Genomic DNA, 21,480 nt, shown 5'->3' with positions numbered 1-21,480 from the left:
AATGTATACAGTGGTTACCTCAGCAGAGGTTTTAGTTTTTTTTCTTTTCCTTTAGACTTAATCCTCTTTAAAAAATCATACTAAAATACATATAACATGCAATTTACCATCTTAACCATTTAAGTATACAGTTCAGTATTATTAAGTTTTATCACATTGCTGTGCGACAGATCTCCAGAACTTTTTCATCTTGCAAAACTGAAACTGCATGCACTAAACATCTCCCCACTTCCCCCTCCCCCAGCTCCTGGTAGGGGAACCTATTGATTCAGTCCTGACTGAGCACTGATTTGGTCCACAGGGATCTGGGATGAGACCTAGTTTGAAGGAGTTACTCATCCCTGTCCCTTTTCTCACTTCATCGAGCCTAGCAGAACTGTCCCTACGAGGCCCACACAGGGCCTTGCCCTAGGCTGCCCTTGTCTCTTTTGTCCCCAGAGATCCTCTGGCCAGCAAGGTCCAATGCTCTGCTCACTGGGCCCCCAGACTGTGTGTAGGTGAGCCGGGGAGGGTGCTCCCACACTGGCCCCACCCGCCTGCTCTAGGACAAGGAAAGAACAGGCAAGGTTCTGGGGGTTGTGTGGAGGTCAGGGAGGAAGTAGCGGTTAGGGTGACAGGATGCAGAGAATAATTTCCGCCCTGTCAATCTGAGGCTATCAGTTGGTTTCATCACAAGCAGTGACTTATGCACACACACAGAAAACCACAAATGCCAAAGTGTGACACTGTAGAAGTCGGTTGCTTTCATTTTGCAAGCAAGGAACCAAGGCCTAGAAAGGTGGGCAGATTTGCTGGATGCAAGGTGGTGGCAACAGGGCTGAGATTGGAACCAGGTGCCCTGGATCCCTGGGCACCCCTGCCAGAACCTGCAGAAGCTCCATAAGAAAGGAGAAGAAAGCTGGGGCCCCGTGGAAACGTTTCAGAAATTGGCAGGGGGTGGTCCCCAGAAGGATGACTGCTGAGCCCAGCTAACCGCGATGCTTCTGTAGGGGAAAAACTTGGACTGGGGTCTGGGGGTCTGCAGGGATCAAAAGCCCATGATATAGTGCCCGGCGCGAATGTGGGTCCTCAGTGATCAGGGACCGATCCTTTCTCTTGCTGTTTCCCTCAAATCTCAAATACATGGGTGGGGCCAGGAGTCACTGAGGTGCTGGTCAGAGATTGTAGGCCGAATTGGGGACAGGACACACAAGGGGACAGGACATGAGGACATCCCTGCAGAGGAAGGCAGCTGTGTCTCCTCAGACCCCGCGTGGTCCTCCGGCCCCCCCAGGTGAAGCCGCTTTGAGGCTCCACTCAGGAGGGGTCAGTCTCTCACTGTCCCTCTGGGCCACCGTTCTCAGCCAGGGGGTGGGCCCTGCTGCTCGGGGAGCCCAAGTCACACAGGGTGCTGCCTGTGGTCACCCTGCTGAGGCTGTAGGAGCTGTGGCGGGGTCTGTGGTGGCAGCACCGTGTCCCCAGGCACAGGGCTTCCTGGAAGGTGCCTCGGAAGCGGCTGGACATGAGGCTGTAGAGCACAGGGTTGGCGGCCGAGCTGATGTAGAAGAAGACACCGGAGACGACGTGCACGTACTGGAAGGCCAGGAGCAGGCCGTCTGTCCAGTGGGACACCAAGCTCCACATGAGGCGGTCAGCATGGAATGGGGCCCAGCAGATGCCAAACACCACAACCAGCACAACTGCAGGGGCAGAGAAGAAGCCCTCTCAGCAGCCCTCCTGGGCTTCAGTTTGGTCGCCAGTCTCACCTTCTCTCCTAACCCACAGGCCAGCCACACCCATTGCCCAGCTGGAAGTTTCCAGAAATCTGCCTGTTCTGGCCATACCGCTTTCAGAGAGGCTGCCCTCCCCACTGTCACTGACTGGGCAGTGGGTCATGTCCCTGCCTCTGGCCACAGCTGATTAGACCAAGTGTGTACACCTGAGCCCAGCTGGTGCAATCAGCTTCTCTCATTTGGAATTGGTAACTCTTGGCTGTGGCTGCTGAACTAGTGGGTAAGACAGGCGGGGACAAGGGCCACTCTGGGTGCCCACTGGGGGCCATGCTTGCTGATGCACCAGGCAGAGAGGCAGGAGAATGGGGCATGTGCTCAGAGAGCAGCAGACAGCAAGGTTGTGGGGCCAGAGAGCGACACACACACACACATGTGCACCTGTGCTCACATACACCACATACGCATGGGTCTGCCTGGGCCCCGGGCCTTCCCAGCTCCAGGCCCAGCTCCCCAAGGCCCAGCTGAATATCTTGCCCTGCACTGACTAACCCTTTTCTTTTTAAAAAACATTTTTTTAACAATCACCCAGGCAGTCCATTTCTTCTACTTTTCTTGACATCTCCCCTCCACCACCCCAGCAAAATGTAGCACAGGCTGGCCAAGTCTTCACTGTTTCTCCCAAATTCTTTCCTGCCCTGGTGGGACCCAGCCATTGCCCTTCCTTGGGTCTTAGCCACTGGGCTGGCCTTGATTTTTGTTTCTTGTTTCTTGCTTTTCTTGCTTCTCTGACACGTTAGTTTTCCCAGGACCGTGTCTTCCTCATCAAACCTTAGCATGGTTTTCCTCATAATCCCATATTTCAAACAGGATGCTGCTTACAGCATCCCAAGCACATGGCCTTGTGCACAGCAGGCCCTGGGAAAGTGAGCATGAGGGAAGGAGGGAGAACAGGGCAGCAAGCAAAAAGCCCACCTTCCAGGGGGAGCCGTCCCAGCTGAGCACCTGCTGCAGACTCTGCACATGTTCTGGGGAAGGGGTGCAGTGGTAGGAGCCCAAGGGGACCAAGCGGGGGCAGTTGATACATAGTGCAGACCTCACAGTGTGGAGCTGGGAGGCAACCCAGCCAGGCTAGCCCTGGACTGCCCCAGTCCACACTTCTGGCCAGATTTTTCTGTGCTCTGCACGACAGCCCTCACAAACACACCTCCTGATGAGCCTTTTTAGACAAACGCTCACTCCTGTGGTTCCCAGAGAACTGCAGACAAAGCACAGTGGAGACTCAGCATCCTGCCCCTCTAGGATCTGCCTCCCCTCTTTTGGGGGCTTTGCTCCCCCCAGATCCCACTGTGTGGTTCCACAGGGGCTATGTGGTACCTTAGCATCCCACCTGCCACTCTGGCTTGGGGGCTCAGCTATGACCTAAGCCCCACCAATCAGAACTCTTCCCTGGGACTTTACAATAGCCACTAAGGGAAGGGGGCAGTTCCTCAGGACAGAGGAGCACGTGCCAATGGCCATGCCTCACAGGCTGCCGAGGCATGTATAGGAACCAAGATGAGAGACCTGCAGGCTCATCATCCCTATTTGTATCAGCCTGGAGCCCACCCACACGCATCCACATGACCCTGCCCTTTCTGTGTTTTGGTTCCAGGAGGCAGGGCTGGCTTTGTGGGTGTGCAACCTGTGCATCTGCACAGGGCCCCAGCTTAGAAAGGGCCCAGACTCAGTTTAGTGCTCTACTGTTGCTGTCTTGACATTCTTAACAATTTTTGAACAAGGACACAGAATTTTTATTTTGTGCTGGACTCCACAAATCACTCCTACCTTGAGCCCTTAATGTGTATCTTTGGTCTAAGTGTCTAGCAGGGTAATCTAAAGAGTACACAGGCATATACGTGGACACACTCACACTCACACACATGGGCTAGGGGCGTTCCTCCAAACCACACACTCACCCTCCCTAACTCAGACACTCAGCCCCTTCCCCTAGGCCTGGGAGCCCCAGCCTCATGCCCAGTGCCTGGCTCAGCCCCTCTTCCCAGCAGGGACACTTACACAGCATCTTGGTCACCTGTCTCCGGCCCCTATCTGGCAACTGGAGCCTGCGGGTGTGGCTGGACCTGGCGACGGCAGCACCCCTGCCCTTGGCCTCCTGCCTGAGCAGCAGCAGCCTCTCCCGCCGCAGCCGCAGCCCGATGCGCAGGTACAGCACGCTGATGGTGGCCATGGGCAGGCAGAAGAAGAGCAGCGCAGTGGTCTGCACCACCAGGTTGTAGAGGGCCCGTGGGCGGACCAGCGTGCACACTGCCGAGTCGGGCACCGTGCCCCGGCAGGGCACGTGCAGCTGCTGGATTCCGTGCAGGCTGGTGTTAGGCAGAGAGCAGAGCACAGCTAGCCCCCAGACCCCCGCAAGCACCCGGCGCACGTGGGCCCGTGTCACCACGGACCTGGCCTGGAGCGGGTGCACGACGGCTATGTAGCGCTCCACGCTCAGGGCGGTGACGTTGAGCACCGAGGCCAGGCAGACCGTCTCGAAAAGCAGCGTGCGGAAGTAGCAGCCGCCGGTGCCCAGCAGGAAGGGGTAGTTGTGCCACATCTCGTAGAGCTCCAGCGGCAGGCCCACCAGCAGCACCAGCAGGTCCGACACGGCCAGGCTGAGGAGGTAGTAGTTGGTGGGCGTGCGCATGGCCTTGTGGCGCAGGATGACCGTGCAGGTCAGTCCGTTGCCCGCAGCGCCCACCACGAAGATCAGCAGGTAAGTGGCACAGATGGGCAGGAACAGCTCTGTCCGCTGGGGCCCCAGGTACTTGAGTCTCAGCGCCTCGTCCGTCAGGTTCAAGTCCTCAGGGTCGAAGCCCGCCCTGGCTACACTGACATTGCAGGGCATGGGGCTCCTTGCGCCCCCTGGCGACGGGTCTTCTGGGAGGACGGAGCAATTGAGGCAGAGAGGAGTCTGTGGAACAGAGGGGTGAGATACCCAGGAAGTCATTCAGGGAATCCAGGCCCTGTCCTAACTCACCAAACCGAAGGTGCCACCGACCAAAAATGACTTATTTTATGTACCACTGAGAAAGAAAAATCCTCTTCCATCCATTGTAAGGTACATTACAATTTCGGAGATGTAGAAATGTACATCTTAAAAATGACCAAATGTTGGACCTCGATTTTAAATTTCATGACCTATTGAAACCGTTGAAGAAAGGACGGGTCCTCTGGAGCATAGGCTTTGCCATCAGCAGCCTCCCCCTGGGGGTCTGCCCTTCCCAGACATGGATGTGAGGAGAGGCGCTCAGTTTGGGCATCTGTAAAATGGGCACGATGTGGGACATCATGTCTTTAAGGGCAAAGGCTTTGGAAGCAAATGCCTGGATTCAAATCCAGCCTCCCAGGTTCCGGGCTGTGTGACCTTTGATGAGGTAAACACTGTAAGGCTGTTTCCTTATTGGGGGATCCAGGGAGTTTAATCCACGAAAGGTATGTAGGTGGGGGGCTGCCTGGCACGCCGCAGGGCATGGCTGTCACCCGCTTGCCGCGCTGGCCGATCGCCGGGGGCATCCGGTGAGGGAGGGAAAAGGCTAACACTAGACACGCTTGATCCAAAAGTTGGTTCTTGCTTCTGTTTTCTGACACCTGCAGTGTCCAAAGTCTAAATATTTGGCGCCCTTGGCACTGCCAGTTCTGGGGCTCCCTCCCCTCTATCGAGCTCCCCTGACTTTCCTCCTGCCCACGCTCGCCCCCAGCGCCCGGTGCGGGAGCCCCGGGGAGGAGCTGCGAACGCGCAGGCCCCGGTTCCAGGGAGGCGCCCTTCTCTGAGCAAGGGTCACCGCGCGGGAGCATAAGGACAGACGCGGTCCGGGACGCTGCGAGGCCCCCGGGGGGCGCCCCGACGGGCGGACCCCTCCCGCCCGGGGTCCTCCCTGCCCGCGCCCTCTTCCCGCCGCGCCCTTGCCCGCGCCCGCATCGCGCTCACCCACCATGCTGTCTGCAACCCGCGAGTCCCCGCGGCGGCGTCGCCCACCGACCGACGGCCCAGCGGACGGAGCGCCAGGAGCCAGGCGACCGACGGACTGACGGCGGCCGGCCCCAGCAGCCCGCCCCGTCCCCGCCTGTCGCGGGCCGGGAACGCCGCCAGGGGGCAGCGCCGGCCCCGCAGCCCGCCGGCCTCGCTCACCTCGGATCCCCGCACCCAGCCAGACGACGGCGGTGGTTTGATGTGGCGCTTCCAGGAGCACCTTTATCTCACGGAACCCTCACAACAACCCATTGTACAGATGAGAAAACTGCGCCTCAGAGTCGCAGAGGTGAAGTCCGAGTGACCTGGGGCTCGCACGCTGTACCCGCCCTCCTTCGTGCTGACTTTTAGCCTAACCCCTTGTCTCGGTGTCCCTCTGACCCCCATCTCCTCCCGCTTCACACTTCACATACCTCCAAGGACGTCCCACCACCCATTGAAGTCAACCGGCGCCGAAGGAGCTCATCCCCCGGGCGCCACCCCTCGCCTTCCGCCCAGGATTGAAGCCTCAGCAAGCTCCCAGGCTCGGCTGCCCCTCACTCCCGTCCTCCTCCAGTCCCTGGGTCCCGGTGCTCTCCCCTCCCGGGCCTGCTGAGGGAATCTGCATTCTCCTTCCTGAGCCCCCAACAACGTCACTTCTCTGCTGGAAACCCTGGCGTGGGGTCCCCACTTCCTTCTGAAAAAGAACACACCTAAGTCTAGCTTGGTGTTGGACCCCCCGCTCCCCACCTCCCTGGTCCCCCTTTCCTCACTATGTTCACTCAGCCCCAATACCCTCCCCCTTAGCCATTCACATGTTTCCCTGTCCCTTCACTCTACCAAGCGGGGACAGACAGGGATAGAGGGAACCGAGGGAAGAGCCCAGAGTGCTTGGCCCCAGCCTCCTGCTCCCCTAGACTGTCCCCATGCAACCCAGCAGGGGGTGCCTTCCCTGCCCCCACATCCTGCAGTCAGCTCCTTACCTGGCAGTTATTTCACCAGGAACTTGCTAGGACCCTAGAAACAGGGATTGTGCCTGCTGGAATGCTGGCTCCTAGGCCTCTTCCCAGAGTTTGGGTCCCTTAGTCTAGGCTCGGCCCAGAAATCATCAGGCTTGACAGGTGCCCTTCAGAGACTCCCGTGTCCCAGAAGTACAGGGAGGAGTTAACAACAAAGGCCCAGGACCCAGAGAGGCTGCTGTGAGCCGTGGGACTCTGCCTCAGTTCCCCTTCCGGTAGAATGGCAGGGCTAACCACTGTCGCCACTATCTTTAAGGGTGATGTGAGATACGGAGCATAAAGATTCAGCACAGGGGCTGGTACGGGGCCAGCATGCAAGAAATGTCAAGTGGGATCATCACCATTTAATGGCAACTGGAGGAGCCACCCTCCTCCCCCAGGATTCCTGCCCCTCCCCCATGAGTCACTGTCTGGGGGGGTAGGTGGAGTTAGACCCTTGAGCCTCCATCAGGCCAGCGTTCCCAGGGACTCCACATGTAAACACAGGCCAGGCGTGGGGAGGCTGTGGGACGTGCTTGGGCACATGGTCCCCAGGGCCTGGGGAGAAAGAATTCTGGGGTGCCCTGAAAGTTAACTACTCAGCTCTCGATGAGCTAGCCTGGATGGAGCCTTCAAAATGTAGCCGCTACCACATTAGGTGAGTGACAAGGGGCAGTGTCACAGGGAAACAGAGCCCACTGGGGTGTCACAGACTGCTCTTAGCAAGTGATGAGCATTGTCGACCACTGCCCTTCACTGGAACACACACTCATGTGCTTGCACGTGCGCACACACACCTCTGCACACACTCTGAGGGCCTTAAACCCACTGTGGACCCTTCGGAGGTGCTCAGAGCCCATCCCTGCCTTACAGAGGCAGAATGGCTCCCACCAGCCGGCTGCAGAATTCACGCCGCATTAATAGCCATCGAGGACCTCAGGCTAAAGGGTACCTCCCAAAAGGAGAGGCCCAGTGGCCATCACAGCCATAGCCCCCACCCCGGCACTGTCCAGAGGACCATGGGCGCCCCGGCCTCTGGGCTTAAAGTCAAGACCACCAGAGCAGAGTGTCCCATCAGAGCCCGGTGACATCCTGTTGCCTCCTGCTCCATCCTGAGGTGGCTTCCCCAGGTTTTCTCAGTGTACACATCCACCTCCTGAGCTTGGCTGGTGGACACCTGCTCAGACCAGGGGGCCAAGGCCCCAACTCTGCACAACAGCAAATACACTGAGGGAGGACTGCTGGGCCTGCGGAGCCGCTGAGATACCTCCCAGGTCCTGGGCGTGTGGTGCTCACCGCACCCGAGCAGCCCCACAGTCCCTGCTCGCCCTGCTGCCTCCCTGAGAGCCTCGGAGGGCGATGCCCAGACTGGGCCTAAACTGGAACCTCCTCAGCCTTGGGCTGCCCAGCAGCTCCTGGTACACGCCTCGCTCCCCCAGAAGCCTCCCAGCCTCACCCCACTTCACTGCCTATAGAGAGGACACAAGGAGGATGAGATGAGTTTGGGGACACCTAGGTACTGGGCAGCCTGGGCAGTGACGACAGCCCGGGACTCACTGGCATTGGGCTTCATCGGACAAACACGGAGAACCGGGAACACCTGCTCTGCTCACTGGGCCTGGGCCAGGCTGTGGTCAGGAGAGAGAAGAGGAAGGTCTGAGCCCCTCAGGTGGTGGGATCCCCATCTTGGGGGCTGGCATTGTGCCTCAGTGAGCCTCCTGGCTTGTGTGGTCATCCCTGCTTCCTGAGCCACCAGGATTAAGCCAGATAATGTGGGTTAAAGCACTTGTACAGGGTTGACATGTTCAAGAAACAGTGGCCAGATCTATGATTGGAATTCTCTGGAAGATACTGGAAAGCTGTCAGGAGTCAGGGCTGGAGTGGGAGCTGTGCTTAGCAGGGGGTTTGGAAGGGCGAGGTCCCCAGCAACCCGGGGCAGGAGAGCTGAGTCCCAGTGGAAGGAGAACACAGACTGGCAGGCGCCTGCTGCAGTACAGAGACCAGCAGCCGGGGAGACCTCAAGGCGTTGTCACTTCTGCCTTTCCTGCCCATGGAGAGGGCCACTCGGGACCATCTGTCCAGCCCCTTGCCACCTGAGGGCCATAAGCCCTGTTTCTGAGCTATCCCAGAGACAGTCACAGGCTTCAGGCAGGGTGCTGGGCACAGGCACTCAGCCACCTCCTCCAGGGGCTTGGCCTGTGCCCCGGGCCCTGACCTCCTCCACTTGTGGCCAAAGGGAGGACATGGCCAGGTCACATGGTAAGAGGGTCACAAAAAGCCTGGGTCTCTCTTGTCCTGAGCCTGTATGTCCCTCACGCCACCCTGGGACTGGGCCCAGCTGTTACTGGGTGCCCACGGGGTGCTCCTGGCATGGGCTCCTGGCACCTACATAAAGGCCCCCAAAACATCCACCCAGCCTTCCCAGCTAACACTCCACACTGATACCACTATAGAAGCTCCTCTGGGGTCTTTCCATTTACAAATGCTCATAGTTATGATCAAAGTTAGGTTTCAGACAAAAGCTCATCCCTCTGTCAGGTGACTGGTATCAGGGCTCCGGAACTTGTTAGTCCAGGGTGATTTGCTGTGTCTGACTTAGTGTTTTTGTTTTCCTTTTCAACTGTTTATATTAGCATAATTTCGGACCTACAGAAAAGTTGAAAGAATAGTACAAAGGGGCCGGGCGCGGTGGCTCATGCCTGTAATCCTAGCTCTCTGGGAGGCCAAGGTGGGCGGATTGTTTGAGCTCAGGAGTTCGAAACCAGCCTGAGCAAGAGTGAGACCCTGTCTCTACTAAAATTAGAAAGAAATTAATTGGACAACTAAAAATATATAGAAAAAATTAGCTGGGCATGGTGGCGCATGCCTGTAGTCTCAGCTACTCGGGAGGCTGAGGCAGGAGGATCGCTTGATGCTGTGAGCTAGGATGATGCCACGGCACTCTAGCCCGGGCAACACAGTGAGACTCTGTCTCAAAAAAAAAAAAGAATAGTACAAAGGATTCATACATCAGATAATTTTTCCAGACTGTGAGAGTCAGTAGCAGATATAATGCCCTTCACCACTAAATATTTAACACTTCAGTTCTGGGTTTGTTTCAAAGCGTTCTGTGAAAGTCATTAATTCCACCTGGCCAACAGGCAGAGGCGTGTGAGGCTCGGGGGGGCGTTAAGGGAGCAGCTGGCTGGGCAGGAGTGAGTAATATTTTATCACTGACATTGTTTAGAATCTCGGGCACATCGTGATAATAAAAAGCAGACCACATTTAGTTGGTTTGATTACTGTTTTACAATTCTTCTGCATTACTGCCTGTTCCCAAGGCAAGCCGCTGCCATGGCCAGTAGGTCCTCAAAGTGCGAGGAAAGTCAGAATTACAAAGGAAATAACATTATTACATAAAGTGGAGACAATAAATCAAAGAGCCTGACAGTAGTGCCAAGTGATAGTTGCATGTGGAATGAGTCTAAGGCTGCAGTATTCTTAGGGACAAAGACCAAATCACGAGGTGACCGAATCACTTTTGTGCTGGGCGTGTCAGCACCATCGGACCAGAGAAGAGAGTGAAGGAGTCGCCGAGAGCGTGCAGTGGAGGGACAGGCCTGAAGTTAGTAACTTGCCCAACATCCCACAGCTAACCAGTGCCGGAGCTGGGATTCAAACTTAAATTTATCTGCGTAAAAAGCTTTCCACCTTTTACTCCACAGTTCTGATTCGAGTTCCCCCATTTGTAAAGAAGGTCAAATTTCAAGAGCCTAGACTTAAAAGTCCATGGGCATATTTACCCGCTCAGAGAGCAGGATTTTTATAGACATGTCTGGCATAGGCCCCTTCTGAAGCCCGTGTTACCTTTCCCTCATTGAGTTAGGTTTGCTCCCCAAACTGCCCTGCCTTGGTGCTGTTCTTAACTGCCTCTGAACTGCTTGTGGGCGGCACCTTCCATAGGGTAACCTGGCACCTTCCATAGGGTAACCTGGCACCTTCTAGCTCAAGGGCAGCTGCTCTGGGGGGACCAGCAAGTCCCACTGCGCGCCTTTCCTGAGGGAGCTACATTAGTAGTTAAGTTGCTCTGGAACTTCTGTTAAAACTCAAGAGTTCCGTAGTTATTAATAGAACTTGGTGCCTTCCACGGGGCTTCATCATGTGGCTGTGGTTCAGAGAGGCTGTGAGATGTGTTTCCAGGAACAGAAGTTTTAATCCCTTCATCCTTAGGGCGGCAGGCTGTTAGGGGCATGCTGCTTAGACTTGCTATGCCTCAGTTTCCTCATCTGGAAAATGACTGTACCTACTGCATAGGGTTATCACAAGGATTAGAGCACCCAGAGGGCACTTAGCAGGCACCTATAACTATTTTTCAAATAAATGAAGAGTAAGTGCATGTTTCAGAGCTTGGTACAAAAAGGAAGTGATTTTTAGTATTTTTTCTCCAAGGCAGCAAAAGAAAATATCCTCGCGGTCTCTGTTTGAGCCCCTGAGAGGAGTGGTGTGGAGAGGCTGGAGCGCTGGCAGGCAGCGGGCTGGAGCCGGGCTGCACCGGCAGTTGCTGGGTGTCCTTGCCTTCCCACGGCGGCCTCGCTAGCATCCTGCCTTCGGCCACTGGTGTTCCCAGAAGGCTCTCAAGTGTGTTTGTGGGAACACACCTGAGGAGGGAGCTGGTCCCCACAGGCCTTTATTAGGGCAGAACGGTGCTTGGTCAGGCCCTGGCCAAGCCCCAGCCGCGGGAAAGGGTCCCAGCCTCACAGGGGACACCAGGAGGACCCTGGCCCCTCCACCCTGCTCCAGGCTCTGCTTTTCTCTGAGCAGCAAGGTTGTGGGGGCTCCTCCCGGGTGAGGCCTCCCTGCAGGGAGGGAGGGCAGGCAGAGCAAGAGCCAGCACTGGGAGGGGACAGGCGTGGGACCCTGGGGATGCGTTCTTTTCATTGCATCCTATGGAGCCACCCACAGTTTGGATTGTCCCATCACCGGAGATGTTAACTGAATTCCTTTGACTGACGTGGTACCTGCCAGCTTTCTCCTCCACAGAGCTACGCTTTTCCTTTGGGGATTAGTAGGCATGTTGTGGGAAGGTACTTTGGGATTATATAAATATCCCACTTCTCATCAAATTTCACCCACTAATTTTAGCATCCGTTTATGATTCTGGGATGAATTAATGATCACTCCGATGTTTGCCAAATGATGATTCTAAACCTCATCGCCCCATCATTTCCTGGCTGACGTTGACTATAAGGAAAAACTCTCCTTACAACTATTTACATCCACGTGGACTCAGGATTTCTTATTCTACTCACTACATAACAATTCATTATCATTATTTATGTTGATGTTCAAATGAGGGAACCCCTTCAAGCTGGCTCCTGTATCCTTTGACATGTTGTCATCATAAATATTTTTGTATTTTCTGGCACAATTAGGTATTCCAGGCTCATCTTGTATTTGCCTGGGCCAAGCTGGAATAAGCCATTTTCCAAGGAGCCCTGGCTCTGTTCAGTGGAGAATGACATTCAGAAGGCAAGATCTGGGTGCTGGGTGTGCTCGTGGCTGCTGGCCTTCCTAGTGGGCAGAGCCAGGGCATACATGTAGGTAGAAACATAAATACATGCACACACAAACACATACGCTGTGTGCATACACATTTATATTGATACTTACTTTCATACCTATCAATATTGAAAAACATGCACTGACATCAGTGCCTCTAATTCCAATCTGACACCACCACAGCCTCCATCTGACTACGCCTCCCTGAGAGGAAGAAACTTGCCTTCCATTATTTTTAGCGTATTTCCTTATTGGGCCAATCCCCTCAGTATGTGACCAATTTTCCATTGCCGCCATCACTGACCCTACGTAGACACCCTCCCCACTCACTCGGAAGCCTTGCTCTGGGCTGTCCCCATCCCCTGCATGGACACCTTCCTCAAGGCACCAGGCTCCCAGATAGAGGGAAACACCCTCCCTCCCTGTGAATGGGGATGTCAACATTTCTGGAGGACAAGTTTAGCAATGGCTACCAAAGTAAAGAAGTCTACCCCTTTGGCCCTGCAACTTTACCCCCTGGAATTTATGGAAAAGAATAGTAGCCCGAATACACAGAGATGAGCGGTACTACTGATAGCCTTGATCGTGGCAATGAAAAATTGGAGACCACCTAATTTTCCTTGTCTTAGCCCCCTAGAGACTTTTGTCTTAGCTTCTGAAAGCAGAGTGTCTTGCATGCCTCCCAGAATCATTTGCCTGACGCATCAGATAATTAGTGGATAATTGGCTTCCTCTAGGAATGCAACTTTCTGGCTGTGTTTGTACAAGGGTCCCAGGGACTCCTGTGTGTCAGACGAGGTCCAAGGGCAAAAAGTAGAAGACGCAAGGGATGAGCCTGGGTTGGGATCCTTCTTCCCTAGATGCAACTGAAATCGGAATCAGGCCCAGGGGAGGAGACTCGGACCAAAGGCACCTGCTATCTCCAGCAACAGAGAACGGGCAATGATGAGACGCCAATGCTACGGTGTGCCGTGCAGGCATGTGAGAGGTGGAGGCTGACCCGCACAGGCCGGCCTGCCTGGCAAGGCGTCCAGGCAAGATATGTGGCCAACAGAAACCTGTAAGGAATATATCAACGTGGAGGGTTGGATCCTAGACATGTAAATCACAGGATGGGCTTTTATGCACAGGAAATTGTTGACGAACTCATGTCAAACAGGCAACAGTGATCGTGGCCAGAGAATGAGATTCCAAGGGACTTTCACTTGCTAAGAAATATGTTTTTGTGTTTGTATTTTCAGTAATCAATGTGTATTGTTTCTGTAATCAGAAAACAAAGAATAAAACCAATTAAGTGAGCGCAGTTGACCCTTGAACAACTGGGGTTTGAACTGCATGGGTCCGCTTACCTGCAGATCGTCTTCCACCTCCACCACCCCCGAGACAGCAAGCGCAGCCCACCTGTCCCTTCCTCAGCCTGCTCGGCGTGAAGGTGGTGAGGATGGAGACCTTTATGATGATCCCCTGCCACTTAGTGAACAGTAAATATTACATATTTCCTCTTCCTTTTGATTTTCTTAATAGCATTTTCTTTCTCTAGTTTATTATACGACTACAGTATATAATACATATAACATGCAAAATACATGTCAATGGCCTGTTTACAGTATCAGTAGGGTGTCTGGGCAACAGCAGGCATTTAGTAAAGTTTTGGGGGAGTCAAAAGTTATAGGTAGACTTTTTACTACATGGGAGTCAGCGTCCCTAACCCCTCGGTTGTTCAGGGGTCAGCTGTAGTTAAAGAAGTCCTGGGAATCTGCAGAAATAGCTGTGGACTGACCACTAAAGGAGAAGCAGGTAAGAACTAAGTTCCGGCTGGGCTTGATGGCTTATGCCTGTAATCCCCACAGGCCGAGGCAGGAGGATCACTTGAGCTCAGGGGTTCGAGACCAGCCTAAGCAAGAATGAGACCCAGGCTCTACTAAAAACAGAAAAAATTAGCTGGGTGTGGCGGTGCATGCCTGTAGTCCCAGTTACTCGGGAGGCTGAGGCAGGAGGATCGCCTGAGCCCAGGAGTTTGAGGTTGCTGTGAGCTAGGCTGACGCCACGGCACTCTAGCCTGGGGAACGAGTGAGACTCTGTCTCAAAAAAAAAACAACAAAAAAGAACTAAGTTCCAACTATAGGTCTGGAGGCAGAGCACAGGCAGGGCACACCCTGGCAGGGGGAGGATGGATGTTGGCACCAGGACAAGCGTTGGGTGGTGGTGGCCTCTCAGTGAGAGGCTGTAGACACTGGCAGACATGGGCTGTCCGTGCTGACAGCTCCTCTCTGCCCAAGAGTGTTCTTCAGCACGCTGGCATCCATGACAGCCCCCAGTGAGCCCCACATTCCGGTATTCGTGCCCTTATTCAGTTGGCTCGCACACTGAATAGGGCTGAACCATTCTGTAGGATACTGCAGAAATGACAGCATCTACTGTCCAAGGCCACCCTAAAAGCATTGTGGAAAGAAGCTGATTAAGAAATGGGCAACGGATTTGAATAGACATTGCTCCAAAGAAGATATATAAATGGCCGGTGAACACATGAAAAAAGGCTCAATATCGCTAATCATTAGGGAAATGCAAATCAAAGCCACCATGAGATACCACCTCACACTCACTACTACTTAAAAAAAGAAACACTAAACAAATGTTGGGGATATGGAGAAATTGGAACCCTTGTGCACTGTCAGTGGGAATGTAAAATGGTACCACCGAAATGGAAAACAGCATGGCGGTTCCTCAAAAAATTAAAAATAGAATTCCTACCATATGATCCAGCAATTCCACTTCTGGGCATATACCTGGAAGATCTGAAAGCAAACACACAAAGAGATATTTGTATACCCGTGTTCATAGCAGCATCTTTCGCAAAAGCCAAAAAGGCGGAAACAACGCAGGTGTCCATCAGCAGATGGATGGGTAAATAAGGTGCAGTGTACACATTCAATGGAATAATATTCTACCTAAGAAAGGAAGGAGATTCTGACACATGCTACAATGTGAATGAAGCTTGAGGACATTATGCTAAGTAAAATAAGTCACAAAAGGACAAATACCGTATGATTCCACTTATATGAGGTACCAAGAGTAATCAGATTCATAGAGACGGAAAGGAGAATGATGTTGCCAGCGGCTGGAGGAGGGACTATGGGGGACGGGGGGAGGTTGTTGTTTACTGGGTACAGAGTTTCAATTGTGCGATATCAAAAGAGTTCTGTGGATGGATAGCAGTGATGGAAGCATAACAAAGTGCGTGTACTTAATGCCACTGATTGTTTGCTTAAAAATCGTTCAGATGGTAAAATTTGTGTTATGTGTATTTTGCCACAATTTAGAAATATTTAAAAAATAAAAGCATTGCAGCTTCTGCACTACTCTCTTTTGAATCACTTGCTCTTATGGAAGTAGCTGCCATGTTGTGAGGATGCTCAAGCAGCTCTCCAGAAAGGTCTACCCGGCGAGGAGCTAAGGACTCCTGCCAACAACCAGCACTAACTGACCGGCCAGTGAGCCAGCCACGCTGGAAGCAGATCCTCCAGCCCCAGAATGTTCATGTGCATGTTTTTGTATAGGCATATGTTTTCAAGATGTCTACTCAAGTCTTCAAGATGGTTCTAGCCTCCTAAGTGACCCTGAGCCAGCTCAGTAACTCCCATATTCCTGACCCACAGAAATGATGTGAGATAATGTATTTAATTTTCTTAAGCTGCCAAGTTTTGGGGTACTTTGTTATGCAGCATTAGATAACTAACACCCTCATACACTACTGGTAGGAATGTAAAATGGTGTAGCCACTTGGGAAAACAGGCTGGCGATTCCTCAAATGATTGTAGAGTTACCATATGATCCAGCAATTCTACTCCTGGGTATATACCCAAGAGAGATGAAAACATATGTCCACACAAAAAACATACATGACTGTTTACAGCAGCATTATTTATAATAGCTAAAAAGTAGAAACAATTCAAATATCCATCAATGGCTAAATGGATAAATAAAATGTGGTATTGCCATACAAAGGAATATTATTTAGCCATAAAAAGGAACAAAGTACTAATACATGCTGTAAGTTGGAAAGTGAAAGAAGCCAGTCACAGAAGCCCACGTTTATATGGTTCTATTCACAAGAAAGTCAGAACAGGAAAATCTGTAGAGACAGAAAGTAGGTGAGTGGTCGCTTAGGGCGGAGGCAGGGACGGATAGGAGGTGATAGCTAACGAGTACAGTATTTCTTTTTGAGGTGATAAATATGTTCTAAATTCGACTGTGGTAATGGTGGCACATATCTGTGAATACACCAAAAACCACTGAATTTTACAACTTTCAAATGTGCTAATGTGAATCATATATGGTGTGTGAGTTATATCTCAATAGAGCTGTTTTTAAAAGCAGATAGCTAACACACCATGGCTTCCTCACCCCTCGGTGGGACAACTCTGAGTCCTGTTCCACATGGTTTCTCAGAAGGGCCCCGGCGGGGCCGGCCCCAGTGCTCCTAGCCCCAACTTGCCTGTGAATACGCACTGCAATTCCTTTCCTGTCTTCATTGTCTCCACTCCCCCACCATGCTTTCTAGGATTACATACCAAAAACCGGCTTCACCCAATTCCTGCCCCTAGGCCTGCTTTCTGAGGGAACCCGAGCTAAGGCAACCACCCTCCTTGGGCTGGAAGTCAAGGTCCTTGCAACCCAAGGTGCCCCTTCTGAGCCCCAGCCGTGGGGACCCTGGCCAGGAGCGCTGTCCTGAGGTCAGAGCCAGGCCCAGCCCGTCCGGCAGGCCTGGCGCCAGTGCGATGTGATTTGCACACACGCTAACACATGTGCACACACGCTTTCAGGCCTGGGCACAGTGGCAAGGACCGTTAATTAGCCAAGCCCTGTCGCCGCCCTTTACCCCAGAGTCAAGCTGTGTGGGACGTGCTCATCTCCCTTCACCGTATTTTGCCCGTCCCCGCAGTTGGGCTTCGTCTGACCACAAAAACCACCAAGACGGAGAAAGAGGAAGTTACGGAGGGGTGAGGGGGGCAGAGTTCAGCAGACTCTGTGGGAAAGGTCAGACCCCTCGACTGTGATCTCGAATTATCTGATTAAGAGAAGGCAAAGACTGCACAGCCAAGACTTGACATTAGCGAACCAGGAACAACCCTCTGGGCCCCCGAGAAGGGGTGTATTAGTCTCTGGGGCTGCCTAACAAAATGCCACAGATGGGTGGGTTCAACAATAGCAATTTACTTTCTCACAGTTCTGGACGCTGGAGGTCCCAGATCAAGGTGTCGGCAGGTTTAGTTCTCCCGAGGCCTCTCCTCGGCTTGCAGGTGGCCGTCTTCGCCCTGTGTCCTCACATGGTCTTCCCTCCACGCGTGCGCGTATTTGTGTCCTGCTCTCTTCTTCGTATGAGGACACGAGTCACATTGGATCGGGGCCCAGCCCTATAACCTTATTTTATTTAATTATTTCTTTAAAGGCCCTGTCTCCAAATACAGCCACATTCCAAGGCACTGGGGGTTAGCACTTCAACACATGAATTTTGCTTTTCTTTTCTTTTCTTTTCTTTTTTTTGAGACAGAGTCCCCCTCTGTTGCCAGGGTGAGTGCCATGGCATCAGCCTAGCTCACAGCAACCTCAAACTCCTGGGCTCAAGCGATCCTCCTGCCTCAGCCTCCCGAGTAGCTGGGACTACAGGCATGCGCCACCATGCCTGGCTAATTTTTTCTATATATTTTTAGTTGTCCAATTAATTTCTTTCTATTTTTAGTAAAGACGGGGTCTCGCTCTTGCTCAGGCTGGTCTCGAACTCCTGAGCTCAAGCAATCCTCCCATCTCCACCTCCCAGAGTGCTAGGATTACAGGCGTGAGCCACTGCACCCAGCCAACACATGAATTTTGGTGGGACGCAATTCAGCCCATGCCAAGGGGAAGGAGGAAAAGGGACCACTGTGCTGAGGTATCTCCTGCCCAGCAAGGCCTGGGTCATTTTGGCCATGAACTCACTACTGACTGTCACTCTGAGCACAGACCAAGAGTCAGATAGCAGAGAGAAAAGCTTTGGGCTCAACATGGTAACCCACACCAGGCTCCAGGCCCAGGTGGGGAAACAGATACCCAGAATTTTATTCTTTCACAAATTCAGGCCTGTTCAGCCTCAGTTAAATGCCCTCATTGTCAAGCCAAGGACCGTGGTTGGTGTTAATGTCCCAATGCTCACACACAGAGTTGGCCAGAACAGAACAAGAGAACCTCAAGTTGGCCCAAAGATTTCATGAGTTGATCACAGAATAAGGACTTTGATTTCATTTTGTATGTATTTTACCGAGAGAGTTGGTTTTATGTGCCAACTTGGCTAGGCTTTAGTACCCAGGTGTTAACTCTAACGCTAGTCTAGGTGCTGCCGTGAAGGTATCTGTAGGTGTGGCTAACATCTACAAAGAGTTGACTTTAAGTCAAGGAAATTACCCTCGAGAAAGTGAGTGAGCCTCGCCCGATCAGTTGAAGGTTTCCAGAACAGAAACCGAGGCTTCCTGGAGAAGAAATTCTGCCGCAAGACCACAGCACCAGCTCCTGCCCGAGTCTCCGGCCCGCCCTGCAAATTTCAGACTTGCCAGTCCCCACAGTCGCATGGGCCAACACTTTAAAATAAATTAGACACACAGATAGATACCCGTACACGCACATACACGCGTGGGGGGGTGTGTCTCCAGTTGGTTCTATCCCTCTGCGCAGCCCTGACTGATCCAGCCTTCCTGGAACGCAGGCGTGTGAGCTGCCGGCGGGCGGGGGGGAGGTGCCAGGCATAGAGTCCGCCATTCAGGGGGCCAGAGTGTCTCTCCCCGAGGTCACAGGGGACAGCTGCTGAAACCTGCCCTGCTGCTCCACACTCAGAAAATACATCCTGCTATTGGTTTGACCAAAATGACCAGAGAACCAAAAATAACCCCCACAAAACTATCCCAAGACCACACTGTAAATGGAAAATCACAGAAACCACTCAAAGTCTCATGAAGCCCAGATCACATGACCAGCTCTCTCATAAATCAGACCAGATCACGCCACCGCCTGCTGAAATCCTCCCGGGGCGCTCAGAATAAAACAACGCTCCCCTCGGCCTGTGGCCCAGCCCTGCCCACCTCTGCCACCCTGCTCCTTCCCCGTGTTTCCACCAGACCACTCTCTGCCACCTCAGGGCCTTTGCACGTGCTGTTCGCCCTGCTGGAAGTCCTTCCCCCTGGCTCTTTGCCTGGCACCTTCTCCGTTAAGGCTCTGACCACGCATTCTGACATCCCCCCTCAAAACCTTCTAGAACATCTTCTATTTATGTCTTTTTGGAACTTACTGTGGTGTGCAATGATCTTATTTTTAATTCATTTCCTTGTTTATTGTCTGTCTTCCCCCTCTGCTCGGTAAGTTCCAGGAGGACAGGCCCGTCTCAGTCTGTGTCTCTCCGCCACCACGCCCGCAGGACGCAGCGCCTCATACGTGATGAATAAACGAGTGAATGAATGACGGCTCAGCTCCTCAGCGCACCCGCGTTTGGGTCGGGGTCCCTCCCCACTGTCCCACGGTGCCCTAGGCTGATCCCATCGTGTCCCTTCGCGGTTGACGGTGGAGCCGTGGCGGGACTCCGACTGCAAGGTGGAGGACTCGGGCGCCTTGCACGGGGTGGGGCCCGAGGAGAAAACCTCGCCCCTGAGTGAGCTGGAACCAAAGCCAGCAGGTTGGAACTGCAGCTTCACTGGGCTCGGAAGAGCTGAGGGAGAATGTTCTAGAAAGAGGGAAGAGGGAGGCCATAAGGCAGCATCTCCAGAAACTCCCCGAAAGCCAGAAACGCCATGGCTGTGAGCAGGAGGAGAGCGGCGGAGCTGCAGGCCGGGGGAGGCAAGGCCCGAGGGCCGGCTGAGAATCAGGGGAGTGACGTGGCCTAGTGAACGTGTGGAAAATTAAGAGGCTGTTTCTGAGTAGAGGGCTGGGGCGCGGGGTGAGGCGGAGACAGCGACACTGCCAGATTTGTTAAACCACCTCCATGTGTTGATTGCATTGGAATTAAACAAACAAACGCACACACAAGCACTGTGGCTGCTCTGCGGAGTCCGGCCTGCAGGAGAGGAGAGGAGATTGTGGCCGGGGTCTGCGGCAGAGACTGCAGCTGCCTGCCCACTCCGTTCTCCCCTCTCCCGCTTTCCTCGCTGACCAGGCCTAATGCATGTGTTTGTTCCTGCAAGTGACCCTTTACACAGCACGGATCCAGCTAAATGACATTTCCCAACTAGGGGAGGCCATTGAAAAGTTATTGAGTGGGACTCATGAGGAAACTCCTTAAGAGAGGGACATTCAGCTACTTGGGAGACTGAGGCAGAAGAATTGCTTGAGCTCAGGAGTTTGAGGCTATAGTGGGCTATAAATAGCCACTGTACTCCAGCCTGGGCAACATAAGGAGACCTCATCTCTTAAAAAAGTAGAGGGGAGGGATAGACAGCTGATGGGAGCTGTATTTACCTTCTCCTTAGCCTCCATTTCCTACTTCCTTTCTGTAATATGGATGTGATGGCTGGAGCTCCAGCAGCTATCATGGAACCTGAAGTGATCTGGAGCTAGAAGTCTCAGCCTTAGAATGGCAGAGCTGAAAGGCACAGGGAGCATGAATCTCTGGTGATACTGTGGAGCTTCTAGACCAACCCTGAACACAATAAAAGTTTCTTTCTTTCTCAGGGTCTTTGCAGGGAGACAAGAGGGCTATTCTCATCTGCGTCACTCATGGACTGATGCTGATGGAGCAACCACCACCTCGAACATCACTCTGCCAGTGTTCTGGAGGGTATCGCACTGGCAATTAAATATACAGCCTGGAAGTCACTCAAATCCCTCTGCTCATTGGCCAGAACTAGTCCCATGGCCCTACCTAATCAAGTGTTAGAAGACCAGGAAATGTGATACTGCCAAGTTCTCAGAAGGCGGGGGCAGAAAGAGGTGCAGCGACCATCAAAGAATCAAGGCCAGGCACGGTGGCTCCCACCTGCAATCCTAGCACTTTGGGAGGCTGAGGTGGGAGGATGGCTTGAGGACAAGAGTTCAAGACCAGCCTGAGCAAGAGCGAGACCCTGTCTCTACTTAAAACAGAAAAATTATCTGGGTGCAGTGGCGTGTGCTTGTAGTCCCAGCTATTCAGGAGGCTGAGGCAGGAGGATCGCTTGAGCCCAGGAGTCTGAGGTTGCTGTGAGCTAGGCTGACGCCACGGCACTCTAACCTGGGCAACAGAGCAAGA

At 53.1% G+C, this 21,480-nt stretch overlaps 1 protein-coding gene across 1 annotated transcript; it reads right to left on the bottom strand.

Annotated features, from left to right (window-relative positions):
- Window positions 1–1,314: 1,314 nt before the first annotated feature.
- On the bottom strand, window positions 1,315–4,599 carry NMUR1 (neuromedin U receptor 1). Its single transcript, XM_012652200.1, has 2 exons — window positions 3,768–4,599; window positions 1,315–1,679 (listed from the first exon to the last, which is right to left on the bottom strand). Exons 1-2 carry the CDS (start codon window positions 4,597–4,599, stop codon window positions 1,315–1,317), a joined length of 1,197 nt encoding a protein of 398 aa, XP_012507654.1.
- Window positions 4,600–21,480: the final 16,881 nt, after the last annotated feature.

Source organism: Propithecus coquereli, unplaced genomic scaffold (assembly GCF_000956105.1).
Source record: "Propithecus coquereli isolate 6110/MARCELLA unplaced genomic scaffold, Pcoq_1.0 Scaffold383, whole genome shotgun sequence".
NCBI lineage: Eukaryota > Metazoa > Chordata > Mammalia > Primates > Indriidae > Propithecus > Propithecus coquereli.
This window is presented reverse-complemented; position numbering and strand designations above follow the sequence as displayed.

Excerpts from the sequence above, each read along its gene's own strand:
- NMUR1 (XM_012652200.1), bottom strand. The coding sequence starts at position 4,599 with ATGCCCTGCAATGTCAGTGTAGCCAGGGCGGGCTTCGACCCTGAGGAC. Across the intron at positions 1,680-3,767 it reads ACAGGTGACCAAGATGCTGT|TTGTGCTGGTTGTGGTGTTT; the intron begins GTAAGTGTCCCT and ends CTGCCCCTGCAG.